At 44.3% G+C, this 26,206-nt stretch overlaps 1 protein-coding gene across 3 annotated transcripts in view; it reads left to right on the top strand.

Moving 5' to 3' along the window:
• Positions 1–24,930, top strand: part of SRCAP (Snf2 related CREBBP activator protein) — a 114,150-nt gene extending 89,220 nt beyond the window's left edge. For all 3 annotated transcript variants that reach the window (XM_068244127.1, XM_068244126.1, XM_068244125.1), the window contains 9 exons: positions 8–243; positions 1,580–1,782; positions 5,505–5,674; positions 7,668–7,864; positions 9,533–9,647; positions 11,118–11,243; positions 13,230–13,391; positions 15,020–15,103; positions 21,952–24,930. In XM_068244127.1, coding sequence (XP_068100228.1) covers positions 8–243; positions 1,580–1,782; positions 5,505–5,674; positions 7,668–7,864; positions 9,533–9,647; positions 11,118–11,243; positions 13,230–13,391; positions 15,020–15,103; positions 21,952–24,216 — 3,558 coding nt within the window. In that variant the 3' untranslated portion in view covers positions 24,217–24,930. The remainder of the gene's footprint in view (positions 1–7; positions 244–1,579; positions 1,783–5,504; positions 5,675–7,667; positions 7,865–9,532; positions 9,648–11,117; positions 11,244–13,229; positions 13,392–15,019; positions 15,104–21,951) is intronic.
• The last annotated feature ends 1,276 nt before the right edge of the window (positions 24,931–26,206 follow it).

Raw genomic sequence — 26,206 nt, 5'->3', positions numbered from 1 at the left:
TTCTTAGGAGCCACTGGAGGAACGACGCAGGAAGCAGAAATTGGAAAGGCTGGACAGAATATTCCAGACAAATGAAAGACGATGTAGTATGTCGCCAATATACGGCACTGAGATTCTGAGTTTCTGCACTTTGCAGCAATCATTTTTTGGGGCTCAGGGTTCCAAGTTACAGACAGATGTCTTCAGGAGCTGCATCTTTACACCAGAACGACACCTGGAGCAGCTGCGTCCAATCATTGAGAGGTATGACTGTGGCTGTAATGAAGTCTGTTCACTGAAACGAAGACCCTATTGGTGGTTGGTTAAAGAGAGCCTGAGGTGGGCACCTAATATTAAAAAAAACAAACACTATGCTACCTAAACCGGTGGGCTGGGCGGATCAGGTAGGCGCCGTCCCACCACTTCGTTCGCTTGCTATGGCCGACTTTCACTTTCGTGACCATTGGGACCACGACGCTGGAAGGAGAGATTCTCTCCCAGCATGCGGGGTCGTGGCCAGGAAGAGACAGCTGCCCAATGGCAGCTGCGGAAAGCCTTCAGGAATGCCCCTTGTGGGCGTTTTGGCAAGGGAATCCCTCTCCTCCCATTACCCTCCGAAACAATTATTGTCGCTAATTTCAGGGGGGGGGGGGGGGGGAGTGGAATCTGGGGTCACAGGCAGAGAACATGCCTCTGTGTCCCATCTGCCCCCATGGAACTGCCTCGGGTTCTCTTTGATGGTTGTGGTTTGTGACATGTGGATGAAGGTTTTAATGAGATCTAGCTGGAGATTTGGATGTGGAGAGTTGTTGCAATGTCCTTTAAACACTTCATATTCTAGGATGTGAGTCTTGCATCCTAATTAGCTGTCCTAAAGATTCCTGGACGTGAGACTCTTCTACAGCTAAATGAACGTTTGATGTCTGCATGTTTATAAAGCTGTGATAGATTTATTAGTCTTGTTGGTGATAATATTTGTTTAGTTAGTTTTACCTGAGAAGTGTGGTGGATGTAGTGAAGTTTAGCGTAGAAAAGGCATGTCCAAAGTCCGGCATGGGGGCCAAATGCTGCTCGTTAAGCATTTTCTGGTGGCCCCCAAAGCTCTCTACAGTTAATTCCATGCAGGCCGTAGCTACGGTGTGTCGCATGTGGGGACCAGCAGCAGTAACAGCCACCCATTAGCTGCTGCCACTGCTAACTGCTCACGGTATATGGGTTATTTCCTGTGGAAATGTTTTTGACAAAATGTCACAGGCATAGTGTACCTAACGGCAATCGGCAAAATTGTGTTTAATTTTGCTAATTCGGCCCCCTAGCACTCTCAAAACAGGCAACATGACCCTTGACCTAAAAAGTTTGGCCACTCCTGGACTAGAAGGATGCTGATGATGGATGTATTGCAGCTTGGTTTGGAAGGATGGTGGTGGATGTAGTGAGGTTTGGTGGAGGATGATGATGGGTATAGTGAGTATTAGTTCATAAGGATGGTGGTGGATGTAGTGAGGTTTGGTTGAGAAGGATGGTGATGATGGATGTAGTGAGGGTTTTGTTGAGAAGAATATTGTGAGGCAATGAGCATTACTGATGACTGTTTTGACAGGTTTATAATTGCTATGCCTCCTGTGGAGGCCCCGCAGATCAGTCTGCACACCTCGCATCCTCCCCCCTCCATGCTGCTGCAAGAGTCGCTATTCAGAGAAACTTTATCGCGGGAGCTGACTCCCCGCACCCGCTGTCTTCACCGGATCATCTCCAACATGAGGACACAGTTCCCAGACCTGCGCCTCATCCAGTATGACTGTGGTAAGTGACCCGCTTCTCTAGCTCTATGCCATGTGTCTGTCCATGTATGAAGGCAGCATGTATAGTGACAAGTTACGACAGTTTGAAGAGGAACTTTTATCACATGATTGAACTTCATCCCAATCAGTAGCATATGCTGCCTTCATGAAAAATTTTAACCTTCTCTCAAATAGATCGGGGACATCTATATGGCTGATATTGTGGTGAAACCCCTCCCACAGTGGGATGTCAGGACTATGGCCCTGACGGTTATCTGTCTGTGAACCCTGTTGCATTGTGGGAAATAACAACTTTTTTTTTCTAACTGCCAAGCAAGCAATAGCTCCCTCTGTGTGTAGAACTCTCCGTAAGAAAACATTCCACAGAGATTACCTGGCAGAACAAAATATGTCAACACCCATGATAAATTTCAGAATGTAAATTAGGGAGAGGAAAGATTTGACAATGGGCAAATGCTGACTAAGGGCCTGTTCAGACTATGTGCGTTCCTAGCCGTTTTTCCACAACGCGTACAGGAAGACTTTCCGCATAGAAACGGCTACCAATGTTTTCTAATGGCCTCGTTCACATGTATGCGCTTGAGACGCATACGTTTCTCATCCGCATTGCTGCACGCAGTTCTGTGCGTCACGCATAGAAACGGACGCAATGAAAGTCTATGGACGCGTATCAAAAAGGCGTACTATTGCGTTTTTAGCGTACGTTTCCTTCTGCGGTTCCCATAATTCCTTTTTTTTTTCCTGGGTCACGTGTGTGTGCAAAACGCAATAGAAAACGCATTCAAACGCAAGAAAAACGCATGCGTTTTTCAACTTGCGTTTCTTTGAATTTATATGCGTTCTACAAACGCCGACAGTCTGAACAGGCCCTAAATGTATGAAAGAATATTGTAAAAATAAAAAAATAAGCAATTTTATTAATGAGACACTGAAGCGCAAAACAAATATGATATAGTGAATTGGTTGTGTACTATGAATAATTACTAGAAGATTAGCAGCAAAGAAAATATTCTCATACTTTTATTTTCAGGTATATAGTGTTTTTTGCATCATTCTATAATATGTGCAGATTACACAACACTCAGCATTCAAAATGAGTCTTTCAGAGCAGTCTGTGAAGTAATGACCTCTCCTCTAGCAGAGGAAAAGTAAATAGTCCAGGAACAGTTGAGATAAAAGTCAGATAACAGCCCTCTCCAAGACTAAACTTAAACATACATATATCCAGGCACATCGCCTCTAGTTAGGACATTAAATAAATTATTAGGGAAAGGGAGGTGCTGAAGGGGGTGTGGCTAGAAAACAGCAAAAATCTATTAACCCTTCGCACACTCACATGCAAATGTTCAAACAATTGCATTCACAGATTCACTCATCCAGGCACAACTGTTATCCCTACAGCTAAATTAAAAGCCAGGGTTTTAGTTCACAGAAGAATGCATTCTTATGCTTAATCACCTATACTGCGCAGAAGTACCCAGGTAAACATAGGTGTCCTAACTCTGGCCCTGTAACATGCATAGTGCAGACATGCAACCACATTCATTGCATCAAACCTATCAATGGATTAGGAGCACACATCCTAACTTCCTCTCCTGGGAAAGACAGTGCATCTTACCAATCGCACAAGGGAGCTAATGTTATGTGTCCATGTGCACCATGCGCATACACCAGCATAAGCTGTCTGCATGCTGACAAACATACAGGGGAAGGGGGGAGTGCACCGAATTGGACCCTAGCCACAGGGGTCAATGATAAGAATAAACATACATATATCCAGGCACATCGCCTCTAGTTAGGACATTAAATAAATTATTAGGGAAAGGGAGGTGCTGAAGGGAGTGTGGCTAGAAAACAGCAAAAATCTATTAACCCTTCGCACACTCACATGCAAATGTTCAAACAATTGCATTCACAGATTCACTCATCCAGGCACAACTGTTATCCCTACAGCTAAATTAAAAGCCAGGGTTTTAGTTCACAGAAGAATGCATTCTTATGCTTAATCACCTATACTGCGCAGAAGTACCCAGGTAAACATAGGTGTCCTAACTCTGGCCCTGTAACATGCATAGTGCAGACATGCAACCACATTCATTGCATCAAACCTATCAATGGATTAGGAGCACACATCCTAACTTCCTCTCCTGGGAAAGACAGTGCATCTTACCAATCGCACAAGGGAGCTAATGTTATGTGTCCATGTGCACCATGCGCATACACCAGCATAAGCTGTCTGCATGCTGACAAACATACAGGGGAAGGGGGGAGTGCACCGAATTGGACCCTAGCCACAGGGGTCAATGATAAGAATAAACATACATATATCCAGGCACATCGCCTCTAGTTAGGACATTAAATAAATTATTAGGGAAAGGGAGGTGCTGAAGGGGGTGTGGCTAGAAAACAGCAAAAATCTATTAACCCTTCGCACACTCACATGCAAATGTTCAAACAATTGCATTCACAGATTCACTCATCCAGGCACAACTGTTATCCCTACAGCTAAATTAAAAGCCCCAATAATTTATTTAATGTCCTAACTAGAGGCGATGTGCCTGGATATATGTATGTTTATTCTTATCATTGACCCCTGTGGCTAGGGTCCAATTCGGTGCACTCCCCCCTTCCCCTGTATGTTTGTCAGCATGCAGACAGCTTATGCTGGTGTATGCGCATGGTGCACATGGACACATAACATTAGCTCCCTTGTGCGATTGGTAAGATGCACTGTCTTTCCCAGGAGAGGAAGTTAGGATGTGTGCTCCTAATCCATTGATAGGTTTGATGCAATGAATGTGGTTGCATGTCTGCACTATGCATGTTACAGGGCCAGAGTCAAGACTAAACTTAGTCGTAGAGCTTAATGGCTTGTTTGCATAGAGATAACAACTGGAGTTTCTCAACTCTTCCTGTACTGGAAACAATTAGACTGATGTATCTGATCTTAAAGAGTAACTGTCAGGCTGCAGAAGCTAATTTAAACCTCTATTCTCCTGTGTTAAACAGTTTAGAAGGAAGCCCAAAAGCAATTAGTGAAGATAAAAATCTCAGTTACCTTTGATGTGTGCTTATCAGCAAGGCTGTTATTCTTAAGAAGACGCAAGCCGCATACCATACTGCAAAGCATTCTGGGGCTCTCCCCTCGGCTGCTAATGAGACGTTACAGCAGCTTGTAATCGCGTAGCACTGATAAATCTCGGGCAGAGTACACTGCAGGAGTCAGCTATTGTTCCTAGCCACATGGCTCATTAATATTCACTGCACACTGTGTTGTTCAAGTACAAGCTTATCTGTGATCAGTAAGCAGGCAGGACATGACGACACATTTGACAGAAAAACATGGAGCCTGCCATGAGCTGTCAGGAGCATCTATCTCTGCATATACTATATACAAATTCTGTGAAATCCAAACGTGGACAGTGAAATGCATATGTAATGTAAATACAGCCAATCTTTAGCTACTGATATGTGTTTATTTTCTCTGAGACCTTATACCTAACAGCTCCTCTTTAATGTTTTATTTCTTAGCTGTGCTACACATACAAATCATAATATCATAATTTTTTTTCCGCTTCAGTGTCTCTTTAATTGCGTTATTTTCACTGCAGTTTCTCTTTAATGCCATGTGTGTCTGGTCCCTGTATGACTGCACTGTGCATATAGTGACATTCCAAATGGCTTCATGATATGTTTGATAGACCGAATTACCTCTGTCCTCAGGGAAGTTACAGACACTGGACCGTTTGCTACGTGAACTGAAGTCTGGAGGTCATAGAGTCCTGTTGTTCACGCAGATGACACGAATGCTGGATGTCCTGGAGCAATTTCTTAACTATCATGGTCATATTTACTTGCGGCTTGATGGCTCAACACGTGTAGAGCAAAGACAGGTGACAAGATATGCTGCAAATTTGTGCATTTCTCTGTTCTCTGCTACCATTTTTTTTAAGTTCTAGTTCACTATTGTGCCACCTTAATATCTCTCTTGTGCGATTGGTATGATGCACTATCTGTCCCAGGAGAGGACGTCAGGATGTGTGCTCCTAATCTCTAGATGGATTTGATGCAATGAATGTTTGCATGTCTGCACTATGCATGTTACAGGGCCAGAGTTAGGACACCTACGTTTACCTGGGTACTTCTGTGCAGTGTAGGTGACTAAGCAAGAGAATGCATTCCTTTGTGAACTAAGACTCCGGCTTTTAACTTAGCTGTAGGGATAACAGTGGTGCCTGGAAGAGTGAATCTGTGAATGCGTTTGTTTGAACATTTGCATGCGAGTGTGGGAAGGGTTACTGATTTTTGCTATTTTTCTGGCCACACCCCCTTTAGCACCTCCCTTTCTTTAAATGACTTATTTAAAAATCCTTATTAGAGGCGATGTGCCTGGATTTATGTTTTGTTTTTTTGTTTGTTTGTTTGTTTGTTTTTTCTTTTTATGGACCCTTGTGGCCAGGGTTTTAATCTAGTGCACTCCCTCCTTCCAGTTTGTGTTTTTGGTCAGCATGCACATGCTGGTGTATGTGCATTGTGCGCATGGATACATTACGTTAGCTCCCTTGTGCGATTGGTATGATGCCCTGTCTGTCCCAGGAAAGGATGTCGGGATGTGTGCTCCTAATCCCTAAATAGGTTTGATGCAATGAATGTTTGCATGTCTGCACTATGCATGTTACAGGGCTAGAGTTAGATCACCTACGTTTACCTGGGTACGTCTGCGCAGTGTAGGTGACTAAGCAAGAGAATGCATTCCTTTGTGAACTAAGACCCCGGCTTTTAACTTAGCTGTAGGGTTAACAGTGGTGTTTGGATGAGTGAATCTGTGAATGCATTTGTTTGCATGCGAGTGTGCAAAGGGTTACTGATTTTTACCTTAATCTCTCTCGCATTCTCCTCCATATAATCTTAATTCTCTCTCTCTCTCTCGCGCCATCTTGTGTGCGCTAATTACTAGGTTCTCAAAGTGTGGTACGCATACCCCAGGGGATACTTCTGATGGGTCCAGGGGGTACTCGGGCTTGATATACTCTACCAAGAATAAGTTTAGAGTTTTAGAAAATTATCACTTTTATTTAAACACCAAATTAGTATTTTAGCTAATTTAAAGCAATAGTACATGCTTGGAAATTGTTTAGAACCAATTATGTACCACGATTAAATATATATTTGTCAAGGGGTACTTGTGATAATGTTTACTATGTTAGGGTGTACTTAGTGAGAAGGGGGTTTTAAAAGGGGTACATACCAATAAAATGTTGAAACACTGCTCTAATGCACGAGCTTTATTAGCAGGACCATGATGCATACAGGCATTGCCAAAGCGACAGGAGGATGGGGGATAAGAAGTGGGTTGAGTCTGCAGACGTTATCAGATTAGTCAGTCTTTTGCATACAGTGCCATAGTGGGCAGCGTTCGTCACTGGGGATTCCTCCTCTCCCGGTAGGTTGGAGATTTCACTTATCCTCTAAGGATTCTAAACCTGGGCTTGGGTCGAGCAGTTTCTTAAAGTGCACGTGCCTCTGGTTTCAGTAGATTTGTAACAGAGCTGCAGGAAGTTGGTCTTGTCCTCCATTGTCCCCCTGGAGAAGATGCGTGCAAATTTCGAGGTGGAACGTTTCTGTTGGGTTTTTCCCATTGTGATTGATCTGAGTAGCTCATGCTTTCTCTTGCTCCGCCCTCATTTGTGCATTCTGCCTTTGCTATGCTCAGCCCTCCTGGTTTCTCTCCACACTTCATGTTCACTGTCAGCCAGCCATGCATTCTGTGTCCTCTCCTGTTTGTCCAACCGTGGTCTGGTACTGCTTTTTCTTGATCTATGTTTTGTGACCCTGTAGTCTTTCCTTTGTACTTCCTGTGTAACACTTACTGTCTTATGTTTGCAGGCGCTGATGGAACGGTTTAACATGGACAGGCGTATATTCTGCTTTATTTTGTCAACCCGTAGCGGTGGTGTGGGTGTCAATCTGACAGGGGCAGATACTGTCATCTTCTATGACAGTGACTGGAACCCCACCATGGATGCTCAGGCACAGGACCGCTGTCACCGCATTGGACAGACCCGAGATGTCCACATATACAGGTAACAGCTGCTGTTAGCCTTGGTAATGTTCCCAGCTCACTCATACCTAATAATTTAGACTTAACTGCAGAATTGCAACAATAGGGGAGTAAAAGGGTGGGCAGGCAGACTACGACTAAAAGAGTACAGGCACTTCAAGACTGTTGGTGTTGTCTTTCTTTACGTTGAGTGTGCTCAAAGCAGTTGATAGTCAGTAGTGCATAAATATAGGAGAGATGAAACAGCTTGGCACTACTCATGTTTATTGTCAAATAAATACAAAAACATGTGAAAGCACATTAGCAGTGGGTGCTGGTGGTGCACGGCCTGATGACGGTTTCGCTGCACTGAACTTCTTCAGAGGTTTAACGTGCACAGCCAAGTGGTCATCAGGCCGTGCACCACCAGCACCCACTTCTACTCCAGCAATCCCCACAAGCCACAATAAGTATTGCACTTGAATGTATCAATGGACTTTCACATGCTTTGTACTTATTTGGCAATAAATGTTGCGTAAGCGGTTTCCACTGTCCTATATTTTTGCCTGCAGATTTAGTGTAATTATAATAATGCAGCTTGGAAATGGATCAATTAACCATTTTAGCCTTTTGGACGCGACTGTCACGTCCAAAAGGCTGCTTCTGCGCACGCCCGTGCTGCCCCCCGCTAGCCCGTAAATCAATAAATTCATTGATCTAAGTCCCCGGTAGAAAGACCGACAGCTTCTTATGAGAAGCCGCTGTTTTTTCTGAACAAAAAAAAAGTCTTGTCCTCCTTATACTTCCTGTAAGCGAGAATGTTTACTCTCGCTTACAGGATGGAATTAAGACTGTGGCCAAATAGTAAAACTACATGTACATACATTTTTTTTTTCCCATACAATAAATTACATTTAAAATTAACAGTTTACCTCCCACACCCAAAAAAATACCCAAATAAAATGTTTTAATTACAATTTAACAAAAAACTAATAGTTACCTAAGGGTCTTAACTTTAGTATGCATGTCAAGAGGGTATATTACTAATTTATTTTTTTTAATTATAAGCTTAATATGTCATGTTTAAAATGTCATGTCAAGAGGGTAGATTACTAATATTTTTTTAATTATAAGCTTGTAAATGGTGATGAACGCAAAACTGAAAAAAATGCGCCTTTATTTCCAAATAAAATATTGGCACCATACATTGTGATAGGGACATAATTTAAATGGTATGATAACCGGAACAAATGGGCAAATAAAATGTGTGGGTTTTAATCATGATGGCATGTATTATTTTAAAGCTATAATGTCCGAAACTAAGAAATAATGAATCGTTTTTTTCAATTTTTTTTTCTTAATATTCCTGTTAAAATTTAGAAAAAATAATTTTTAGCAAAATGTACCACCCAAAGAAAGCCTAATTGGTGGTGAAAAAAATAAGATATTGATCAATTCATTGTGATAATTAGTGATAAAGTTATTGGCAAATGAATGGGAGGTGAAAAACGACTGAAGGCTGAAGTGGTTAAATGCACTTCCTAATATTGATGGGCCCAATTCCAAACTGTACACAATCTACATTAAATTACCATGCAAGTTGGGATTAATAACCTCTCATTTTGACAGTCTCTACTTTCTACTCTTATGGAGTGACAAGCTGATTTATTTCCTATAAGCCCCATTGTCTACCTGCTTCCTGTCTTCACAGGCTGGTCAGTGAGCGCACAGTGGAGGAAAACATCCTGAAGAAGGCGCAGCAGAAACGAATGCTGGGTGATATGGCCATTGAAGGTGGAAATTTCACCACTGCCTTCTTCAAGCAGGTATTTTCTGGATTTCTTCCTATGATCTCCAGATGTTGTCTTCTGGTGATGTACAAAGCTAGGGGATGTATAGGATCCGGGTCCCTGTGTATGCTCTCTGGTGATGTATATGACTGGGGCCACCCAGCTTCTCTCAGAGGGCCCCCTTTCCCCTGTTATTCTTAACCTGAGCCTTACGCCGCTCAGGAGGGTTTGCAGCCGAGAGTCCCCCAGTATAATTTTCGGGGGCGATCGGGGGATTAAAAGTAATCAGGGGATTAAAAGTAATCAGGGGATGCCGGCCACCACTGCTAGCTAGCCTAGTGCTAGCTGAAGCTATTACAGCTATACAATCTCTAAAAAAAATTATACTGGGGGACTCCTTGGGCATACTGCTAAGGAGGTTAACATCACTCAGCCAGACCAATCCTGTTTTATGCCAGGGAAAATTACCACTACAAGCATTAGAAGAGCATTGATGGGCACTTAACTACTACTTATTCCTGTGGCAGTAGGTCTACACCCCGCAGGACTTCACTTACCAACCCTGGGGCATAGCTACTCGTCTTCTGACTGATCCTAGCCAGGATTCGAACCCTGGTCTCCGATGTCTAAGGCAGATGGCGAAAAGAACAATGTATAGATTATTTAGGTGTGAGAAGTCGTGATAAAGTTATTGGTGAATGAATGGAAAGCGCACTGAAATATGGAAATTGCTTTGGTCCATAAGGGGAAAACCCCCTTAGTGGTGAAGTTGTTAAATCGCATAACCTTGTCGGTGATTGGTCTCTTGTGTGGTTAGGCACTGTGTAAGCTTCTGATTCAGTACTGGCCTTCTTAGTTTCCTTTTATGGGGAAGTTAGGTTAAATTTATTTCCTGGGTAAGGGCATTGTATCAGAAACAGGGCTATGTAGTGGGTACAAAAATCATCCGTGTCCAACTCTGCCGCCTCAGTTTATGAAACCACCAACTCCAGGTAGCCAAAAATTGCTCAGACCTAGACTCCGACTCAACAGATCAGAAACCCCTGGCCAGTCCCCGACTTATAAACAAACTGTTGATACGAAAACGTGAAATTTGATTCTGTGGGAACAAGTCAAAAACAATTTTTTCATAAAGACCTTGTCGTTTTTGAAAAAATAGTAAAAAAAATTCAAAGAAAGTGTTTGTTTTTTGTTTGTTTGTTTGTTTTAAACCAGTAAAATGAAATGGAACTGGTCTCGTGCCTGCGCAGTAGAGCGAATCCAATCAGACTCTATTTCCGCCAGAGAGCAGAGAGGTGCTACGGTAAATGCGTCTGCTTCAACAAGGAGATTTGTTTCCCTCTGCTGTCTGAAAACAGACATGCATGAAACTAAGCACACAACAGTGTGTACTGATGCACAGAAACAAGCAAATGCTAATACATACAGTATGTGAATGCCTACTTAGAAGCGTGAAAGGACCTTTTACATGGAGTTCTCCTTGATTGGTGTTTTTGTTTTTCCCAGCAAACCATCCGGGAGTTGTTTGATATGGAAGAGTTAACTCGTAAGGAGTTGGAGACACGAACAGATTCCCCTGACAACAGCGCAGAAGACCCTTCTTCCTCACGACAATCCAGTATTCTGGAGCAGGTAAGTGGATGCTCGTTGACGTGGCGGCTTTGTGGTATCTCAGGTGGAAAAATTAATTTTATAGCCAAGCTCTAGACATTAGTAGGAGGGGGGAGGAATGAGTATTCTTCATTGCCAGGTTCCAGTAGTTCTTTTGACAGGTGGGGCGAGTATACCTCTCGGCCTGATTTCTTCAGTCTAGTGTCAGATGCCCTCTCATGTAGGAGTAGAAGAGGTGAATATATCTCATGGCCCTGGTTCTTGCACTTTGGTGACTTCTCGTGCAGGAGGAGTGGGAGGGGTTGGCATATCTCATGGCCTACAGTTTTAGTATCTGGCGATATCTTGAGTTGGAGGCGTGCATATATATTATGGCCTGTTTCTTGCAGTGCTTGTTACTTTACTTTCAGGAGTAAGCATATCTCATGACCTGGTTCCTGCAGCGCTGGTATCTGGTGGGAAGTGTAGGAAGAACGAAGAACGCTATTGCCACTAATACAATTTGGCACCCAATATCAGCTATTGGGTGCCAAAAACATAAATTTGGGCACCCAATAAATAGCGGGCGCTGGGGCTGCCCTGTGTTAGTAATGTTTAGTTTTTTGATAAGACAAAGCGCCAGAGCTGCAGCCACTAGGACACTGCAGTAGCAGTGTTAGGGAGACTTGCCAAAGGTCTCCTACTGAATAGGTGCTGGCTTACTGAACAGGCAGAGCCGAGATTCAAACTCTGGTCTCCTCTGTCAGAGGCAGAGCCCTTAACCATTAAACCATCCAGCCACCTTGACATTTTTTTGCCTTTTGACATTTTTCATTATTGAATTTTTTTGTTATTTGCGGTGGGGGTATGGACAGGATGCTTAAGGCTAGGCTTTCAGCAAGGGGCGTTTTCAGGTTAGGTGTCAGGAAGGGGGGGGGTTGAAGTTGGGCTCAGAGGGGTGGTTTAGTTTAGGCATCAGCAGGAGGTAGGGGGTTGGTTAGAGTTAGGCCTCGTTCAGACTATACGCGCTGCTGTGCGCATTTTGGCAGCGCGTATAGTGTGCGACACGCAAGAACGGTAGAAGGGCATAGACAGCCCTTCTACCGTTCCCATCATATGCGCTGCGTGGCAGCGCGATTGCGCTATCGCGTACTGCACGCATTTTTGGGAATCGCAGCGCAGATCCCATTCATTGTAATGAATGGGATCTGCAGCGCAGCGCATAGGAGCGCAGATGGCGTGCGATTGGACGCGTTGCGTTCCGATCGCACAGCCATCTGCGCTAAATGATGTGAACGAGGCCTTAGACGTGGGAGTGGGAGGAGTCTGTGTGAGAGTAGGGTTAGGTTTAGCTGTAATAAAATATGGGTAGCACTTAGAGGGGCTCCAGTAAAAAATATTGTAATACAAAAGTGCTTAATTTTTACAATAATTATGTGTAAATTATTTAGTCAGTGTTTGCCCATTGTAAAAGCTTTCTTCTCCCTGATTTACATTCTGACATTTATCACATGGTGAAATTTTTACTGCTGGCAGGTGATGTCACTGGAAGTAGCTGCTGCTTGCTTTTTTGGCAATTGGAAACAGCTGTAAACAGCTATTTCCCACAATGCAACAAGGTTCACAGACAGGAAACTGCCAGGACCATGGTCCTCAGTTTCCTGTGGGAGGGGTTTCACCACAATATCAGCCATACAGAGCCCCCTGATCAGTTTGTAAAAAAGGAATAGATTTCTCATGTGAAAGGGGGTATCGGCTACTGATTGGGATGAAGTTCAATTCTTGGTCACAGTTTCTCATTAACGGATATTTTACTGTCCTAATTCCCATTCTAAATAGTCGAATATCTGTAAATCTTAACGATATTCTACTATCGGTTATTCCTCGGCACTCAAATTTCCTTGCCCCTCCTTTTTACATGTGCGTCGGATAAGATCTCACGCAGGAGGAGTGGGATTAGGTTTGCTGTATACTAATGTGATTGTGATATGTTTCTCCCTCTCATATTGTCCCCGTTTTTTTTCACAGGCACTTGGCAAAGCAGAGGATGAAGAAGACACCCTGGCTGCCTCACTGGTCCGAGCTGAACAGGTGGCAGATCTGGCAGAGTTTAATGAGAATGCTCCACTGGAGCCGGAGGAAGAAGAGCAGAGTCGGGTGGAGCAGGAGATATCGGCGTTAGTCGAGCAGGTAATATTTTGCCTGTTTGAGTTTTTCTATAACTTTTTGGGTGTTAGCAAGAGTATTTTCCATGGTGTGTCCAGCAATAGATTGTAGTTGTGGAGTTGGAGGGAGGAGCATACTCCCTGCACTTGAGTGGAGATTGTCAATGGGTTGTATATATGCATTGGTGTAGATTTTATAAAAATCTTTATGCAAATGTAGTCAGCCTGAAAATGACCAAATGCTGCGGCAACTTCATTCCAATGACCTGTTTTAGGCTTAGCAGTCAATTTGTTTAGAGGCTTGCAAGTGCTCCAAGCCCTTTTATGTTGGCACATTTTATTTCTTTGTTACATTTTCTTGTGATTATTACTGCTGTAATGTGTATTTATGTCCACTTGTCACTAGAGGGCAGTGTGAGACGAGAACAGATGATTTCTGCGTTCAGTTTCCATATTTTCTGCTAGAAAGATAGATTAAAGCATTCTAAGAATTTACAGCACGAGTTCTGCTGACTGAGGTCAAAAGCAGTGCCCTTATCTCAAATGAGAGCACTCAAGCTGCTAATGGGTTAAGGTTGCCTAATTTGCCTGAAAAGTTGCATAATCTGCATCAACTTGATGATATTTTTTTTGTATCTCAATCATCTGTATTGAGGATGGATGGTAAGCATTATCTGCAGGGAGTGGGGAGGTCAGCGTATACTTTCTGTACACAGATGGAAGGAGTGGGGCATACACATACTGTATTGGTAGAGATCCATGGGGGAGGAGGGTGCAGCATAATTCCTGCGCACATGGACTGATAATGAGATGTGGGGAAGGGAGGAGCAACCGCCCTGCACATACTGTATGGGTAGAGATCCATGGGGGAGGAGGGTGCAGCTTATTCCCTGCACACATGGACTGATGGTGAGAGGTGAGGCAGGGAGGAGCAACTGTCCTGCACATACTGTATGGGTAGAGATCCATGGTGGAGGAGGGTGCAGCTTATTCCCTGCACACATGGACTGATGGTGAGAGGTGGGGAAGGGAGGAGCAACCGCCCTGCACATACAGTATTGGTAGAGATCCGTGGGGGAGGAGGGTGCAGCTTATTCCCTGCACACATGGACTGATGGTGAGAGGTGGGGAAGGGAGGAGCAACCGCCCTGCACATACTGTATGGGTAGAGATCCATGGGGGAGGAGGGTGCAGCTTATTCCCTGCACACATGGACTGATGGTGAGATGTGAGGAAGGGAGGAGCAACCGCCCTGCACATACTGTATGGGTAGAGATCCATGGGGGAGGAGGGTGCAGCTTATTCCCTGCACACATGGACAGATGGGGAAGGATGGAACATACTCCCTGCACACAGGGATAAGTGGAAGGTGAAATATTTAGAGTACGGGAGGTGAAGCATACTCCTTGCACATAGTGTGTACACACAGGTGAATGTCATGGTGATAAATGTCCAGGGAGTGGGTGTCATGATGGGCCATATTTCCTACACGTGGGAGGCTTGGTGAAAGGTATGTGCAGAGTGGGGAAATTGTGTTTATGCTTTTCTGTATTATGTGAGACTTTCTCGCAGGGACAGTGGCATCATTGTCTGTAATGAAGAAAATAAACTTTTAGAATAGTCTATAATGAAGGATTTGTGATTACTTTGTAGCTGACACCTATTGAACGGTACGCAATGTACTTCCTGGAGGCTTCCTTGGAGGAGATCAGTAAAGAGGAGCTGAAACAAGCTGAGGTAAGATTGCTATTAGTCCTCTTCTAGTTTTCTGCAGCGCTGTAAAATGTGTATGCCTGAAGCTATCATTGGCCACAATTCACTAAGCTTATCTTCTGTCTTTAATAATGATTCTGAGCTGTTTTTACTGACCTCACCATAGTGATTAATCGTGTAGTATTCACTGAGCAATTTATCTCATGCAAACCTTAAAATAAGGACTCTCTCCTTAAAGAGAGCCCGAGGTGGGCTAAAAAAAAAAAGTAGGCTACCTGATCCGCATGGCTGATTAGGTAGCCGCAAACCCGCCGCTCCTGTGGGCCACAATGGCCCACTTTCACTTGCGTAACCCCCTGGGTCACGATGCAGCACTTAGAGACTCTCATAGCGTGCAGGGAGGCTGGGGAGTGGCAGGAGGCACGGCTAGGGGGAGAAAGCTGCCAATGTAAGAACTCCTGGTGGGCGTTTTAAACGGAATTCCTCTCCCCTGTGTTTACCTCAGAGTCACTGAAAAATCTTGAAGCTAACTACAGCGCGGCGGTGGAGGGGCAGAGAGCGACGGTTTGTGGACACAGAGCCATGTCATTAGGCAGAGAACATGGTTATGTGGCCCATCTGGAAGACCCCCCTCCCTCTCCCCCGAAGATCCACCTCCGGTTCTCTTTAAGTTAAGGAGTGATTCCTAAAGACTGAATCGTTAAATTAATGACTGAATCCTAAACGTAAAGACAGGATGTTAATTCACAGAGAATAATGCAAGTTATGACACCAGTAAAGTGTTTGAGGTTTTATCACCTGGCTGTTAACAAGCACAGCAAGTTGTGTTCTGCTAGGGTGGTGATCTCCCACTTCTGAGTTGTGGTGATTCATTTGCAAGAGCTGCTTGTGACATTTTACAACAGTAAAAGCATCCGCAGCGTCACTTTAGACCTGCATGCATGCCACTAGAGGGTGCTCTAATCTTTGTGAATTGACTTTCATTGAGGTATTTACCTCACTAATCGGTAACTTCAGTTTTCCATACAGTAACAGCTTTAGCGAATTGACATTTAACAAACTGTTCTGTAAAATCAGACTTTTTCTGCATTACTGAATGTGGTAATGCTTAGTGAATTAAAGCGGATCCGAGATGAAAAACTAACTATGACAAGTAACTTGTCAAATCGAACTGCAAGCAGCTTCAACAGTTTGATTATTTATTCCTGTGATACAGTGAGGGCAGCCATATTCTGTTTGTCACATTACACAAAGGCAAGCTGATAGCATTTGCAGCCCTCTTCTCAATCCCCTCTTCTACTCCCCTCTGCAATCTCTGGCTAGTAACCACCTCCTCCTCCTTCCCAGACTGAGCTCCCATAAGCCCTTGCTACATGAGTCTGAGAAATGCCAATGCACTCTGAAGCTGTAGGCAAGGCTTGTTTAGTTTATAGGGAATTAGAGTATTAAAACAAAACAAAAAAGTCTTTGGCTTGAGGAATGCCTTATAAACTACAGGGAGTGCAGAATTATTAGGCAAATGAGTATTTTGACCACATCATCCTCTTTATGCATGTTGTCTTACTCCAAGCTGTATAGGCTCGAAAGCCTACTACCAATTAAGCATATTAGGTGATGTGCATCTCTGTAATGAGAAGGGGTGTGGTCTAATGACATCAACACCCTATATCAGGTGTACATAATTATTAGGCAACTTCCTTTCCTTAGGCAAAATTGGTCAAAAGAAGGACTTGACAGGCTCAGAAAAGTCAAAAATAGTGAGATATCTTGCAGAGGGATGCAGCACTCTTAAAATTGCAAAGCTTCTGAAGCGTGATCATCGAACAATCAAGTGTTTCATTCAAAATAGTCAACAGGGTCGCAAGAAGTGTGTGGAAAAACCAAGGCGCAAAATAACTGCCCATGAACTGAGAAAAGTCAAGCGTGCAGCTGCCAAGATACCACTTGCCACCAGTTTGGCCATATTTCAGCGCTGCAACATCACTGGGGTGCCCAAAAGCACAAGGTGTGCAATACTCAGAGACATGGCCAAGGTAAGAAAGGCTGAAAGACGACCACCACTGAACAAGACACACAAGCTGTAACGTCAAGACTGGGCCAAGAAATATCTCAAGACTGATTTTTCTAAGGTTTTGTGGACTGATGAAATGAGAGTGAGTCTTGATGGGCCAGATGGATGGGCCCGTGGCTGGATTGGTAAAGGGCAGAGAGCTCCAGTCCGACGCCAGCAAGGTGGAGGTGGAGTACTGGTTTGGGCTGGTATCATCAAAGATGAGCTTGTGGGGCCTTTTCGGGTTGAGGATGGAGTCAAGCTCAACTCCCAGTCCTACTGCCATTTTATGGAAGACACCTTCTTCAAGCAGTGGTACAGGAAGAAGTTTGCATCCTTCAAGAGAAACATGATTTTCATGCAGGACAATGCTCCATCACACGCGTCCAAGTACTCCACAGCGTGGCTGGCAAGAAAGGGTATAAAAAAAGAAAAACTAATGACATGGCCTCCTTGTTCACCTGATCTGAACCCCATTGAAAACCTGTGGTCCATCATAAAAAGTGAGATTTACAAGGAGGGAAAACAGTACACCTCTCTGAACAGTGTCTGGGAGGCTGTGGTTGCTGCTGCACACAATGTTGATGGTGAACAGATCAAAACACTGACATAATCCATGGATGGCAGGCTTTTGAGTGTCCTTGCAAAGAAAAGTGGCTATATTGGTCACTGATTTGTTTTTGTTTTGTTTTTGAATGTCAGAAATGTATATTTGTGAATGTTGAGATGTTATATTGGTTTCACTGGTAAAAATAAATAATTGAAATGGGTATGTATTTGTTTTTTGTTAAGTTGCCTAATAATTATGCACGGTAATAGTCACCTGCACACACAGATATCCCCCTAAAATAGCTAAAACTAAAAACAAACTAAGAACTACTTTCAAAAATTATTCAGCTTTGATATTAACCACTTAAGCTCTTTCGTTTTCACTTTATGCATCCGAGCAATGTTCACCTCCCATTCATTAGCTTATCACTACTTATCACAATGAACTGATCTATATCTTGTTTTTTCCGCCACCAATTAGGCTTTCTTTGGGGGGTACTTTTTGCTAAGAGCTACCTTACTGTAAATGCATTTTAATAGTAAGAATAAGAAAAAAAAATGAAAAAATTTATTATTTGTCAGTTTTCGGCCATTATAGTTTTAAAATAATACATGCCTCCATAATTAAAACCCACGTATTGTATTTGCCCATTTGTCACGGTTATTTCACCGTTTAAATTATGTCCCTGTAACGATCGGTGTCCGCAACCAGAGAGAGAATCTGATCCTTGGCGATCCGCAGTATCCCCAAGAATACAGATATACCCGATTATTGAGGATCTGCGGAATAGTCAATAATCCGATATGTCTAACCTCTAGACACCTGAGAGAGTGTAAGTGTTTGGTGCAACAGTAACAACTCTGAGAGAAGACCACCAGAGGAGCTGGCGGCATAAGACTCCTGAGGAATTCACCCCTAACTGTGGGTGATATTCCTGTAGCCTGTGGACCCCTGGGCGAGGGACCGTGGCTGGGTTGCAGGAAGCCTTGCAGCTAATAAGAAAGGTATTGCCCTGGACTGGGCTAACGTAGTACAGAAATCTCACAATCCTAGTCTGGGTGTGAGGTCCGTAGTCACAACACCCTGGAACTAGTCTGGAGCATAACATAAATGGTAATACAATTCCCTAGTCTTGGGTGTGAGTTCCGTGATCGTCAACACCCTGGAACTAGTCTGGAATATAACACAAAGACAATACAGTTCCCTAGTCTTGGGTGTGAGGGCCTTGATCTCAACACCCTGGAACTATGCTAGAGAATACACAGAAGATGCACAGTATTCCTAGTCTGGGGTGTGAGGGCCTTGATCTCAACACCCTGGAACTGGTCTAACAAATAAACAGTACAAGGTAATCTAGCTCAGTGTGAATTCCCAAGTCCTCTTGGTTCAAACACACTGTAAGGATCTGACTATGGTCTGAATGCTTCCACAAAGTGTTTACAATGACAGACAACCAGCAACTGACAAGCAGCAGAATATATAGTAGCTGAACTCTGCTGCCCCGCCCGAGCCACTCAGCCAATCATGAGTCCTGCAAGAATCAGCTGATCTTCCTGATCAGCTGATACTTCCCCTGCTGGTATAAAGGTCCTGAGTTCAGGCCCGCGCGCGCTTAGCTCTTCCATCTGCCTATGTGCACTAACAGACCCAGCCACACCAAGCGCACGCCGCTGCATGCAAACCGCCGCGTTGGAGGCGGAAACGGCCGCTTTGCTGTCAGGACATGCGGCGGCCTTTCCGCATTCCACCATACTACCAGACACGTGTCTATGCATGCAAACCGCCGCGCTGGACGCTGCTCTTGACACACGCGGCGGCTTTTCCGCGTTTTCTCACAGTCCCTATCAGGGCTGTGGAGTCGGTCCAAAAATCCACTGACTCCGACTCCTCAGTTTAGGATTCCACGGACTCCGACTCCTCTAATTTGCATATTACAATTTTGCTGATTAAAAGTATGTAACATGAAATTCGTCTCTTAACTGCCAACGCTTAGGAATTTTACAAGACAACTGAAGTGAGAAGGATATGTAGACTACTATATTTATTCCCTTTAGACTAAAACTAGTCCTTGGTAAGAGTACTTGTAAAAGATACAAACCGGAACAAAGAACATCTATCAGGCCCTAGGCAATGTAAGTGTGGGTACATGTAAGAATGATGTGCAGGTACTCTGCAGGGGAATGAGGAGATTGTAAACAGACAACACCTCTGTGTTCAATGTGCACAGCATTCTCAGTGGATTCCCTGCAGCTCTGTGGGGAGTGCATATGTAGAGTATAGTACTACTGTGTAACAAAGTAAACCTGAGACAGATGAAATTAAAGTTTTATACATACCTGGGGCTTCCTCCAGACGCCTTCAGGATAATCAGTCCCTCGTTGTCCTCCTCCACCACCTGGATCTTCTGCTATGAGTCCAGGTACTTGAGCCAGTCAGGCGTAGTGCGCATGCACACACTCCGCCGCCAGGAGCATACTACACCTGTGCAGCACTATTGCGCAGGTGCAGAATGTTCCTGGCTGTGGGAGCGGCATGCGGCCGGACAGCGCTGACTGGCTGAATTACCAGGACTCATAGCAGAAGATCCAGGTGGTGGAGGTGGACAGCGAGGGACTGATTGGCCTGAAGGGGGCTGGAATAAGCCCCAGGTATGTATAAAACTTTACTTTTCATCCGTCTCAGTTACCCTTTAATTTGTAGTCACCAAACCAAATTTTAATAACCTATCACATTATTTGATTTCATCAGCAAAGGGAGTGCATACATTTGCATAAATCAGCATCAATGCAGAATTATTTCCATCTCGTTGACCATCTCTATTAGTGACACAGCTACACATCAGGCTTTATTCTTACAGCATAGATGTTATTTAGTATATATAATAGATTCCTGTGTACACATCATATATACAGTCACAATCAGATATGTATATCTGACCTTAAAAATACGGGGACTGCTTTATTGAAGCAGCACAAGTAACTAATTTTGATTGGTTTATTTCATTTTTGTGGACTAAGCACAGCTATTACTGTATATATACTGTATATATACATTATTTTTAATGACTATTATCTGAGAAATAGAACATTTTATCATATTTTCTATTTTAATTACAGTTACAAATTCATTAGGAATCGGAGTCGGTGCATTTTTTCCCGACTCCGACTCCAGGCACCCAAAATTGCCCGACTCCGACTCCACAGCCCTGGTCCCTATCACAATGTATCGCGACAATATTTTATTTGGAAATAAAAGAGCATTTTTTCCGTTTTGCATCCATCACTATTTACAAGCTTATAAAAAAAAAAATAGAGAGAAATATTTCATCTTTACATAGATATTTAAAAAGTTTAGACCCTTTGGTAAATATTTATGTGTGGTTTTTTTTTTTATAGTAATGTTTTTTGTTTTTTTATTAAACATTTTATGTGGGCATTTTTGAGAGGGTGGGATATAAATAGTGTTTTATTTGGGGAAATATTTGTGTATTGTAATGTTTTTTTACTTTTACTTGTAGTTTTACTTTTTGGCCACAAGATGGCAATCTTGAGTTTGTTTACATGACGTCACTCTAAACGAACAATGTACGCGTAGAGGGACATAGCTTCAGAAAAAGCGTAGCTTCCGAGAGAAGCTGTCGCTTTTTCAGCGGGGGAGAGGAATCGGTGATCGGGCACCATAGCCCGATACATTGATTCCGTTTCTACCGAAGCCGCGGCCGGGAGTGCGCGTGCACGCACGCGATCGGCCGCGGGAGCGCGCCTGTCCTCCTTGACGTTTTTATACGTCAAGGAGGACAAAGTGGTTAATGAGTTTTTTGGGTTCATTGAGAACATGGTGGTTGTTCAATAATAAAATTATTCCTCAAAAATACAACTTGCCTAATAATTCTGCACTCCCTGTATATGTGAGGGACACAATTATGCAATGTGTAAAAGTTTATCTCAGATCCACTTTAAGCCCAATATCTAAACAATTACACACTCCTGATATGTTCTAGCAACTATCGGCAGGGTGTGGTTACGTTTTGTCCTCCCCATATACAACTGATCTGCTGAAGCTTCTGGTATCGGCACCACATAACAAGCATAGTGTAGTTACTTTTCTCTCCTGGTTCCAAAGCTGGTGGGATATAATGCTGGAATCTTACTGCCCTCTCAACAATTATCAGGGTGTGTGTAACTGCCAACCTCCTCCACCTGCTTTAAATTAGCCTTTTGGATGCATTTGACGTAGCATTCATGCTCATCTTCATTTTCCTTTGTATTACAGGAACAAGTTGAGGCCGCCCGCAAGGATCTGATTCAGGCCAAAGACGAGGGAGGACAAAATATCGAGGACAAGTGGGAAGAAGAAATGAGGAGAGGCCGCAAGGTGCGGACACCTACGCCTGCTCGGACACCAGGAGAACGTGTTGGTGTTCGGATGAGTGAGAGACTGAGAGGAAATAAAGCAACTGAAAGTTCAGATGTTTCAGAGGGTGCAAACATTGCAGAGGTCCCCCTCTCCCCCCTTAAGGTCCAACATCATGCCCAGGAGACAGCAGACCCCCTCCAGGATGTGGAAAATGACAATTGTCCGGTTTCTGCAGCGCCCAGCAGTACTGCTGTTCTATCAGAGCCCTCTGTAACATCAGAGTCAATGCTCCCCACTCTAACACCTGCTCCTTCACAAGACAGTCCTGCAGAGGAAGTAGGTGCTGTCCAGCATGAAGAGGTCATTCCAGAAACTGATCTTGCTGACGAGACTGAAAGTGTGGCTGTGCCAAGTGTAGAGACTGAGGTTTGCAGCCCTACCAGCTGCGTAGCCATTGCACCGGGCAGCCCTGAAAGCAGTGTTCCACAAGAGGCACCAGCTGCACCACGCACACCCCGCCGTAAGGTGACTGCAGACTGTGAGATTTCATTGGCTGGAGCCGGTGAGAGTTCCCCAACTGCAAAAGTACTGAGGAGACTGCCTGGGCGACTTGTTACCGTGGTACAAGAGAAGCTTCCCATAAGCCGGCGTCGTCGAAACCAGAGCAGGGATCAATCTGTCACAGACAATGGTGCTCTCAGTCCTCATCCTCGTGAGTGTCAAAGTCCCCCTCATGATATTTTGTCTGAGGGAAACTCTGAGACAGGAAGCCCTCCTCGAAAGAAGAAAAGAGGAAGGCCACCAAAGATCACTTTAGACCTTTCACCCACCACTGCACATTCTGACTTGTCTCCTGAGCCTAAATCTCCTCCACCAGCAATTCCTTCTGAACCCATACCGCCTTCCTTGGCTTTCCCGAACTCTTGTAGTCCCAACTTCTCCTCTAAGTTAGTATCCTCCTCCGTATCTTGCCTGACCCCTTCTAGTCCCAGTTCCTCCCTTAACTTGGTTTCATCAACTTCCCTGACCTCTGCTATTCCAAACGTATCTTCTAACTTGGTATCCTCTACCCTAGCTACTCTAACCCCTGCCAGTCCAAGCTCATGCGCTAAATTGACTTCAGAGGGTGAAAGCGGCTCTGTGGAGAAGAGAAAGAGAGGCAGACCCCCAAAGCGACGAGAACCATCTCCTCTTTCATCCTCAGTATCCCAAGCTGTGACTTCTACATCCTCCACTGTTGTCTCTGCAGTTGGTGCATCAACATCACCTACAGGTTCTCCTGTTGATGCTGTATCCTCATCTCTCTTTTGTGCCTCATCAACATCTCCAGTTGTAGATTCTCCAGTATCCCCTGTTTCTGTTCTACGATCTGGCATTTTACATTCAGAAATTACTGAAGTAAATGTACCTTCAATGCACATGAAAGCTAAAGTCAAAGAAAAGAACACTCTAGTTTCTTCTGCAGTGTCTGACCCTGCTGTGAAATCCATCATTCCCATTAATTCTTCTAACATTCCTTTGGTGGGTGGTGAGGGTACAAGCAGCAGTGGCACTGATGAGCCCGCCACACCATTAAGGCGTAAACGTGGACGCCCTCCCCGATCACAGACTATACCCAAAATGAACTCTACTTCCACTGCATTGCACAATAACAAATTGGACAGTTCTCCTGATAGGACTCCCAGTCCCCGCAACACAAGGGCCCATCCGAGGAAGCAGAAACCACTGAAGGCAGTAAACAAGGACATAAAGGAGCAGAGTTCCTCTCTGGCAGATACAGATAACTCTTCAGATGAAGAGGTTACTGTAAGGACTCCTTTAAACCGTAGCACCAGGACTCGACGGCAGGCGGACCAGAATCCTCCTGCAGTCTCAAAGTACACTGAAGCAACTCCCAAACCCCGCCGTGGACGTTCTCCCCGCACCACTCCCACCCCAGATAAACCTTTCATTAAAAAACGCAAGCCAGATAGTGCAAGTTCCCCTAGTCCACCTTCCTCCTCACCCCATGGCAGCTCTAGTGGCAAGCAAAAAGGTGCAAGGAAAAAGCGTAATAGTTCCCCCGCTGAGCGTGTTTTGCGCAGTTCCCATACTGCCAACCCTGCCAGTAACACTCGGTCATCACGCCCTCAACTCCTTTATTTTCCCAGCAGCAACAGAGGCAGAAAGGCCAAAACGTGATTTCTTCTGGCATCAGGCTTTTGTCATTGTCAAAATGGGGAGAGCCTCCGTTTCACTGGACTGGGGAGCAGGAATGAAGGCCCTAATGATTGTCCCAACGGTTTTGGGGCCTGCTGAGTGTTGTCTGTGTAGCCAGAACCCCATTATTGAGGCACACAATCTATGCAAAGTGAACGGAAAGAATGAGACTTGGGGCGATTGGAAACAGCAGAAATTCGGGATGGTTGGAAAGAAGGGGATTTGCTGGTGACTAGAAGGAACGAGACTTGGATATGACTGGAGGGAACGGAAATCTGGGAAGGGAGCTGAATGGACATGAGCCTTGGGTTTCTTGGAAGCGATGTTTGGCGTTATGTTCTCTCCTTGGAGACTGGCAGGATTTCCTGGTTGTTGGGCCCCTGTAGTATTAGTTGGGAATCCATGGGCATGACCTAAGCCTGGGCATGCCTTGTCTATCAGACACAGAGCCTGGAGTCTCCAGAAACGTTTCTACAAAAATTCTGTAACTTTCATGAAAATAAAGTGTTGAGTAAAGTGTAAACACGTTGAATGACACGTCTGTAGGATGAGTGGTGTGATTGGAGCACACATTGTCTTGTTAAAGGGAATCTATCATGAATTCTGTACAGTTTATTATTATTTTAGCTAGCAAGGCATATAAAGCTCTCTATTTTTGTCTGTTGTATTGTTGGAATAAAGCTCTTCATAGTGTTGCATTTTTCTCACAAACCTCTTTAATGCTGTCTTGGCTTAGCTACTTCAAGGGTGCAATGGATGCTCAGGTACTATCTGTAGGTTTCCTCTAGAGCAGGGTTTTTAAACTCTGTCCTCAAGTACCCCACGCAACACCCCGCCTCCCCCGACACAGTGCATGTTTAGTGGAAATCCAAGGATGTAGTAAAAAGAAGTGTTGAGTAATGGGGCCAGTTACTTACCTGGAGCTTCTTTCAGCCCCTTGACGGCCCTCCTGGTCCCTTGCGGTCATTCTGCATTGCTCCCTTCCCCCAGTGTAACACCCCCCCTCATAATTGCCCGGCTTGGCCAGTCCCTGGGTACTGCGCATGCGTGGAGCTGGTCAGGTGACTCCTCGATCGAGCTCCAGTAACCAGTAGCATTGTGCACAGTAGCAGAATACTGGACAAGCGCATAATGATCCCAGCCACCAGAGATCAATGGAGGCGGCATGGGGTCGTGCATGCAGCATACAAAGCGGGGCAGTGCGGAATTAGGGACCAGGAGGACTTCAGGGGGCCGGAACAAGCCCCAGGTAAGTAACTGGCCACATTACTTTTATGAGCTCTGCTGAGACACTAATTACCTCACCTGTGAATCAGTAGAGTCTCGGTTATCTGGCACCAACAGGAATTGGCTGATGCCAGATAAGTGTGCTTTCTGGTTGTTTAAGACTCTATGTTAAAAACAGGCCTAGCTAATACAGAACTATACCCCACACTATATACATAACATGAACTTTGTATTAAATGATCAAATACAGTAATTGAAAGTATATTAACCTTGAGAAAGCTGTGGAACCCAAGTCTTTAAGCTCAGCAGAGCCCACAAACAGCCAAGGAAGTTGTCCTTCCCCACTGTGAGCACTGCTGGAGATTTCTGCTGGTTGGTTGAGACTGCTGGTTAGTTGAGTTCTTGTTAACTGGGACTCTACTGTATTTGTGGTTTCCTGCAAAATATGCACTGTTCATGGGGTACTTGAGGACTGAGTTGAGAAACTCTGCTCTAGACCATCCTCCACAAGTGTGGCTTAATACATGACTATTGGATGGTGTCTACAGGGGGTTCTGGAATTGGGACATGATCTTCAGAAGTTTGGGCTGATATGACTGGATCTACTACACGTAAGCCTCAATGCGTGGGCCAGTCTGGTCCTGGTACAAGCACCATTTGTATGCACTATCCGAGGGTAATACCAGGAAAAATTGATAATCAAACACTTTTGGTATAAACTTACAAGTGATAACGCGATATCATC

The sequence above is a fragment of the Hyperolius riggenbachi genome, chromosome 7 (assembly GCF_040937935.1).
Source record: "Hyperolius riggenbachi isolate aHypRig1 chromosome 7, aHypRig1.pri, whole genome shotgun sequence".
NCBI lineage: Eukaryota > Metazoa > Chordata > Amphibia > Anura > Hyperoliidae > Hyperolius > Hyperolius riggenbachi.
This window is presented reverse-complemented; position numbering and strand designations above follow the sequence as displayed.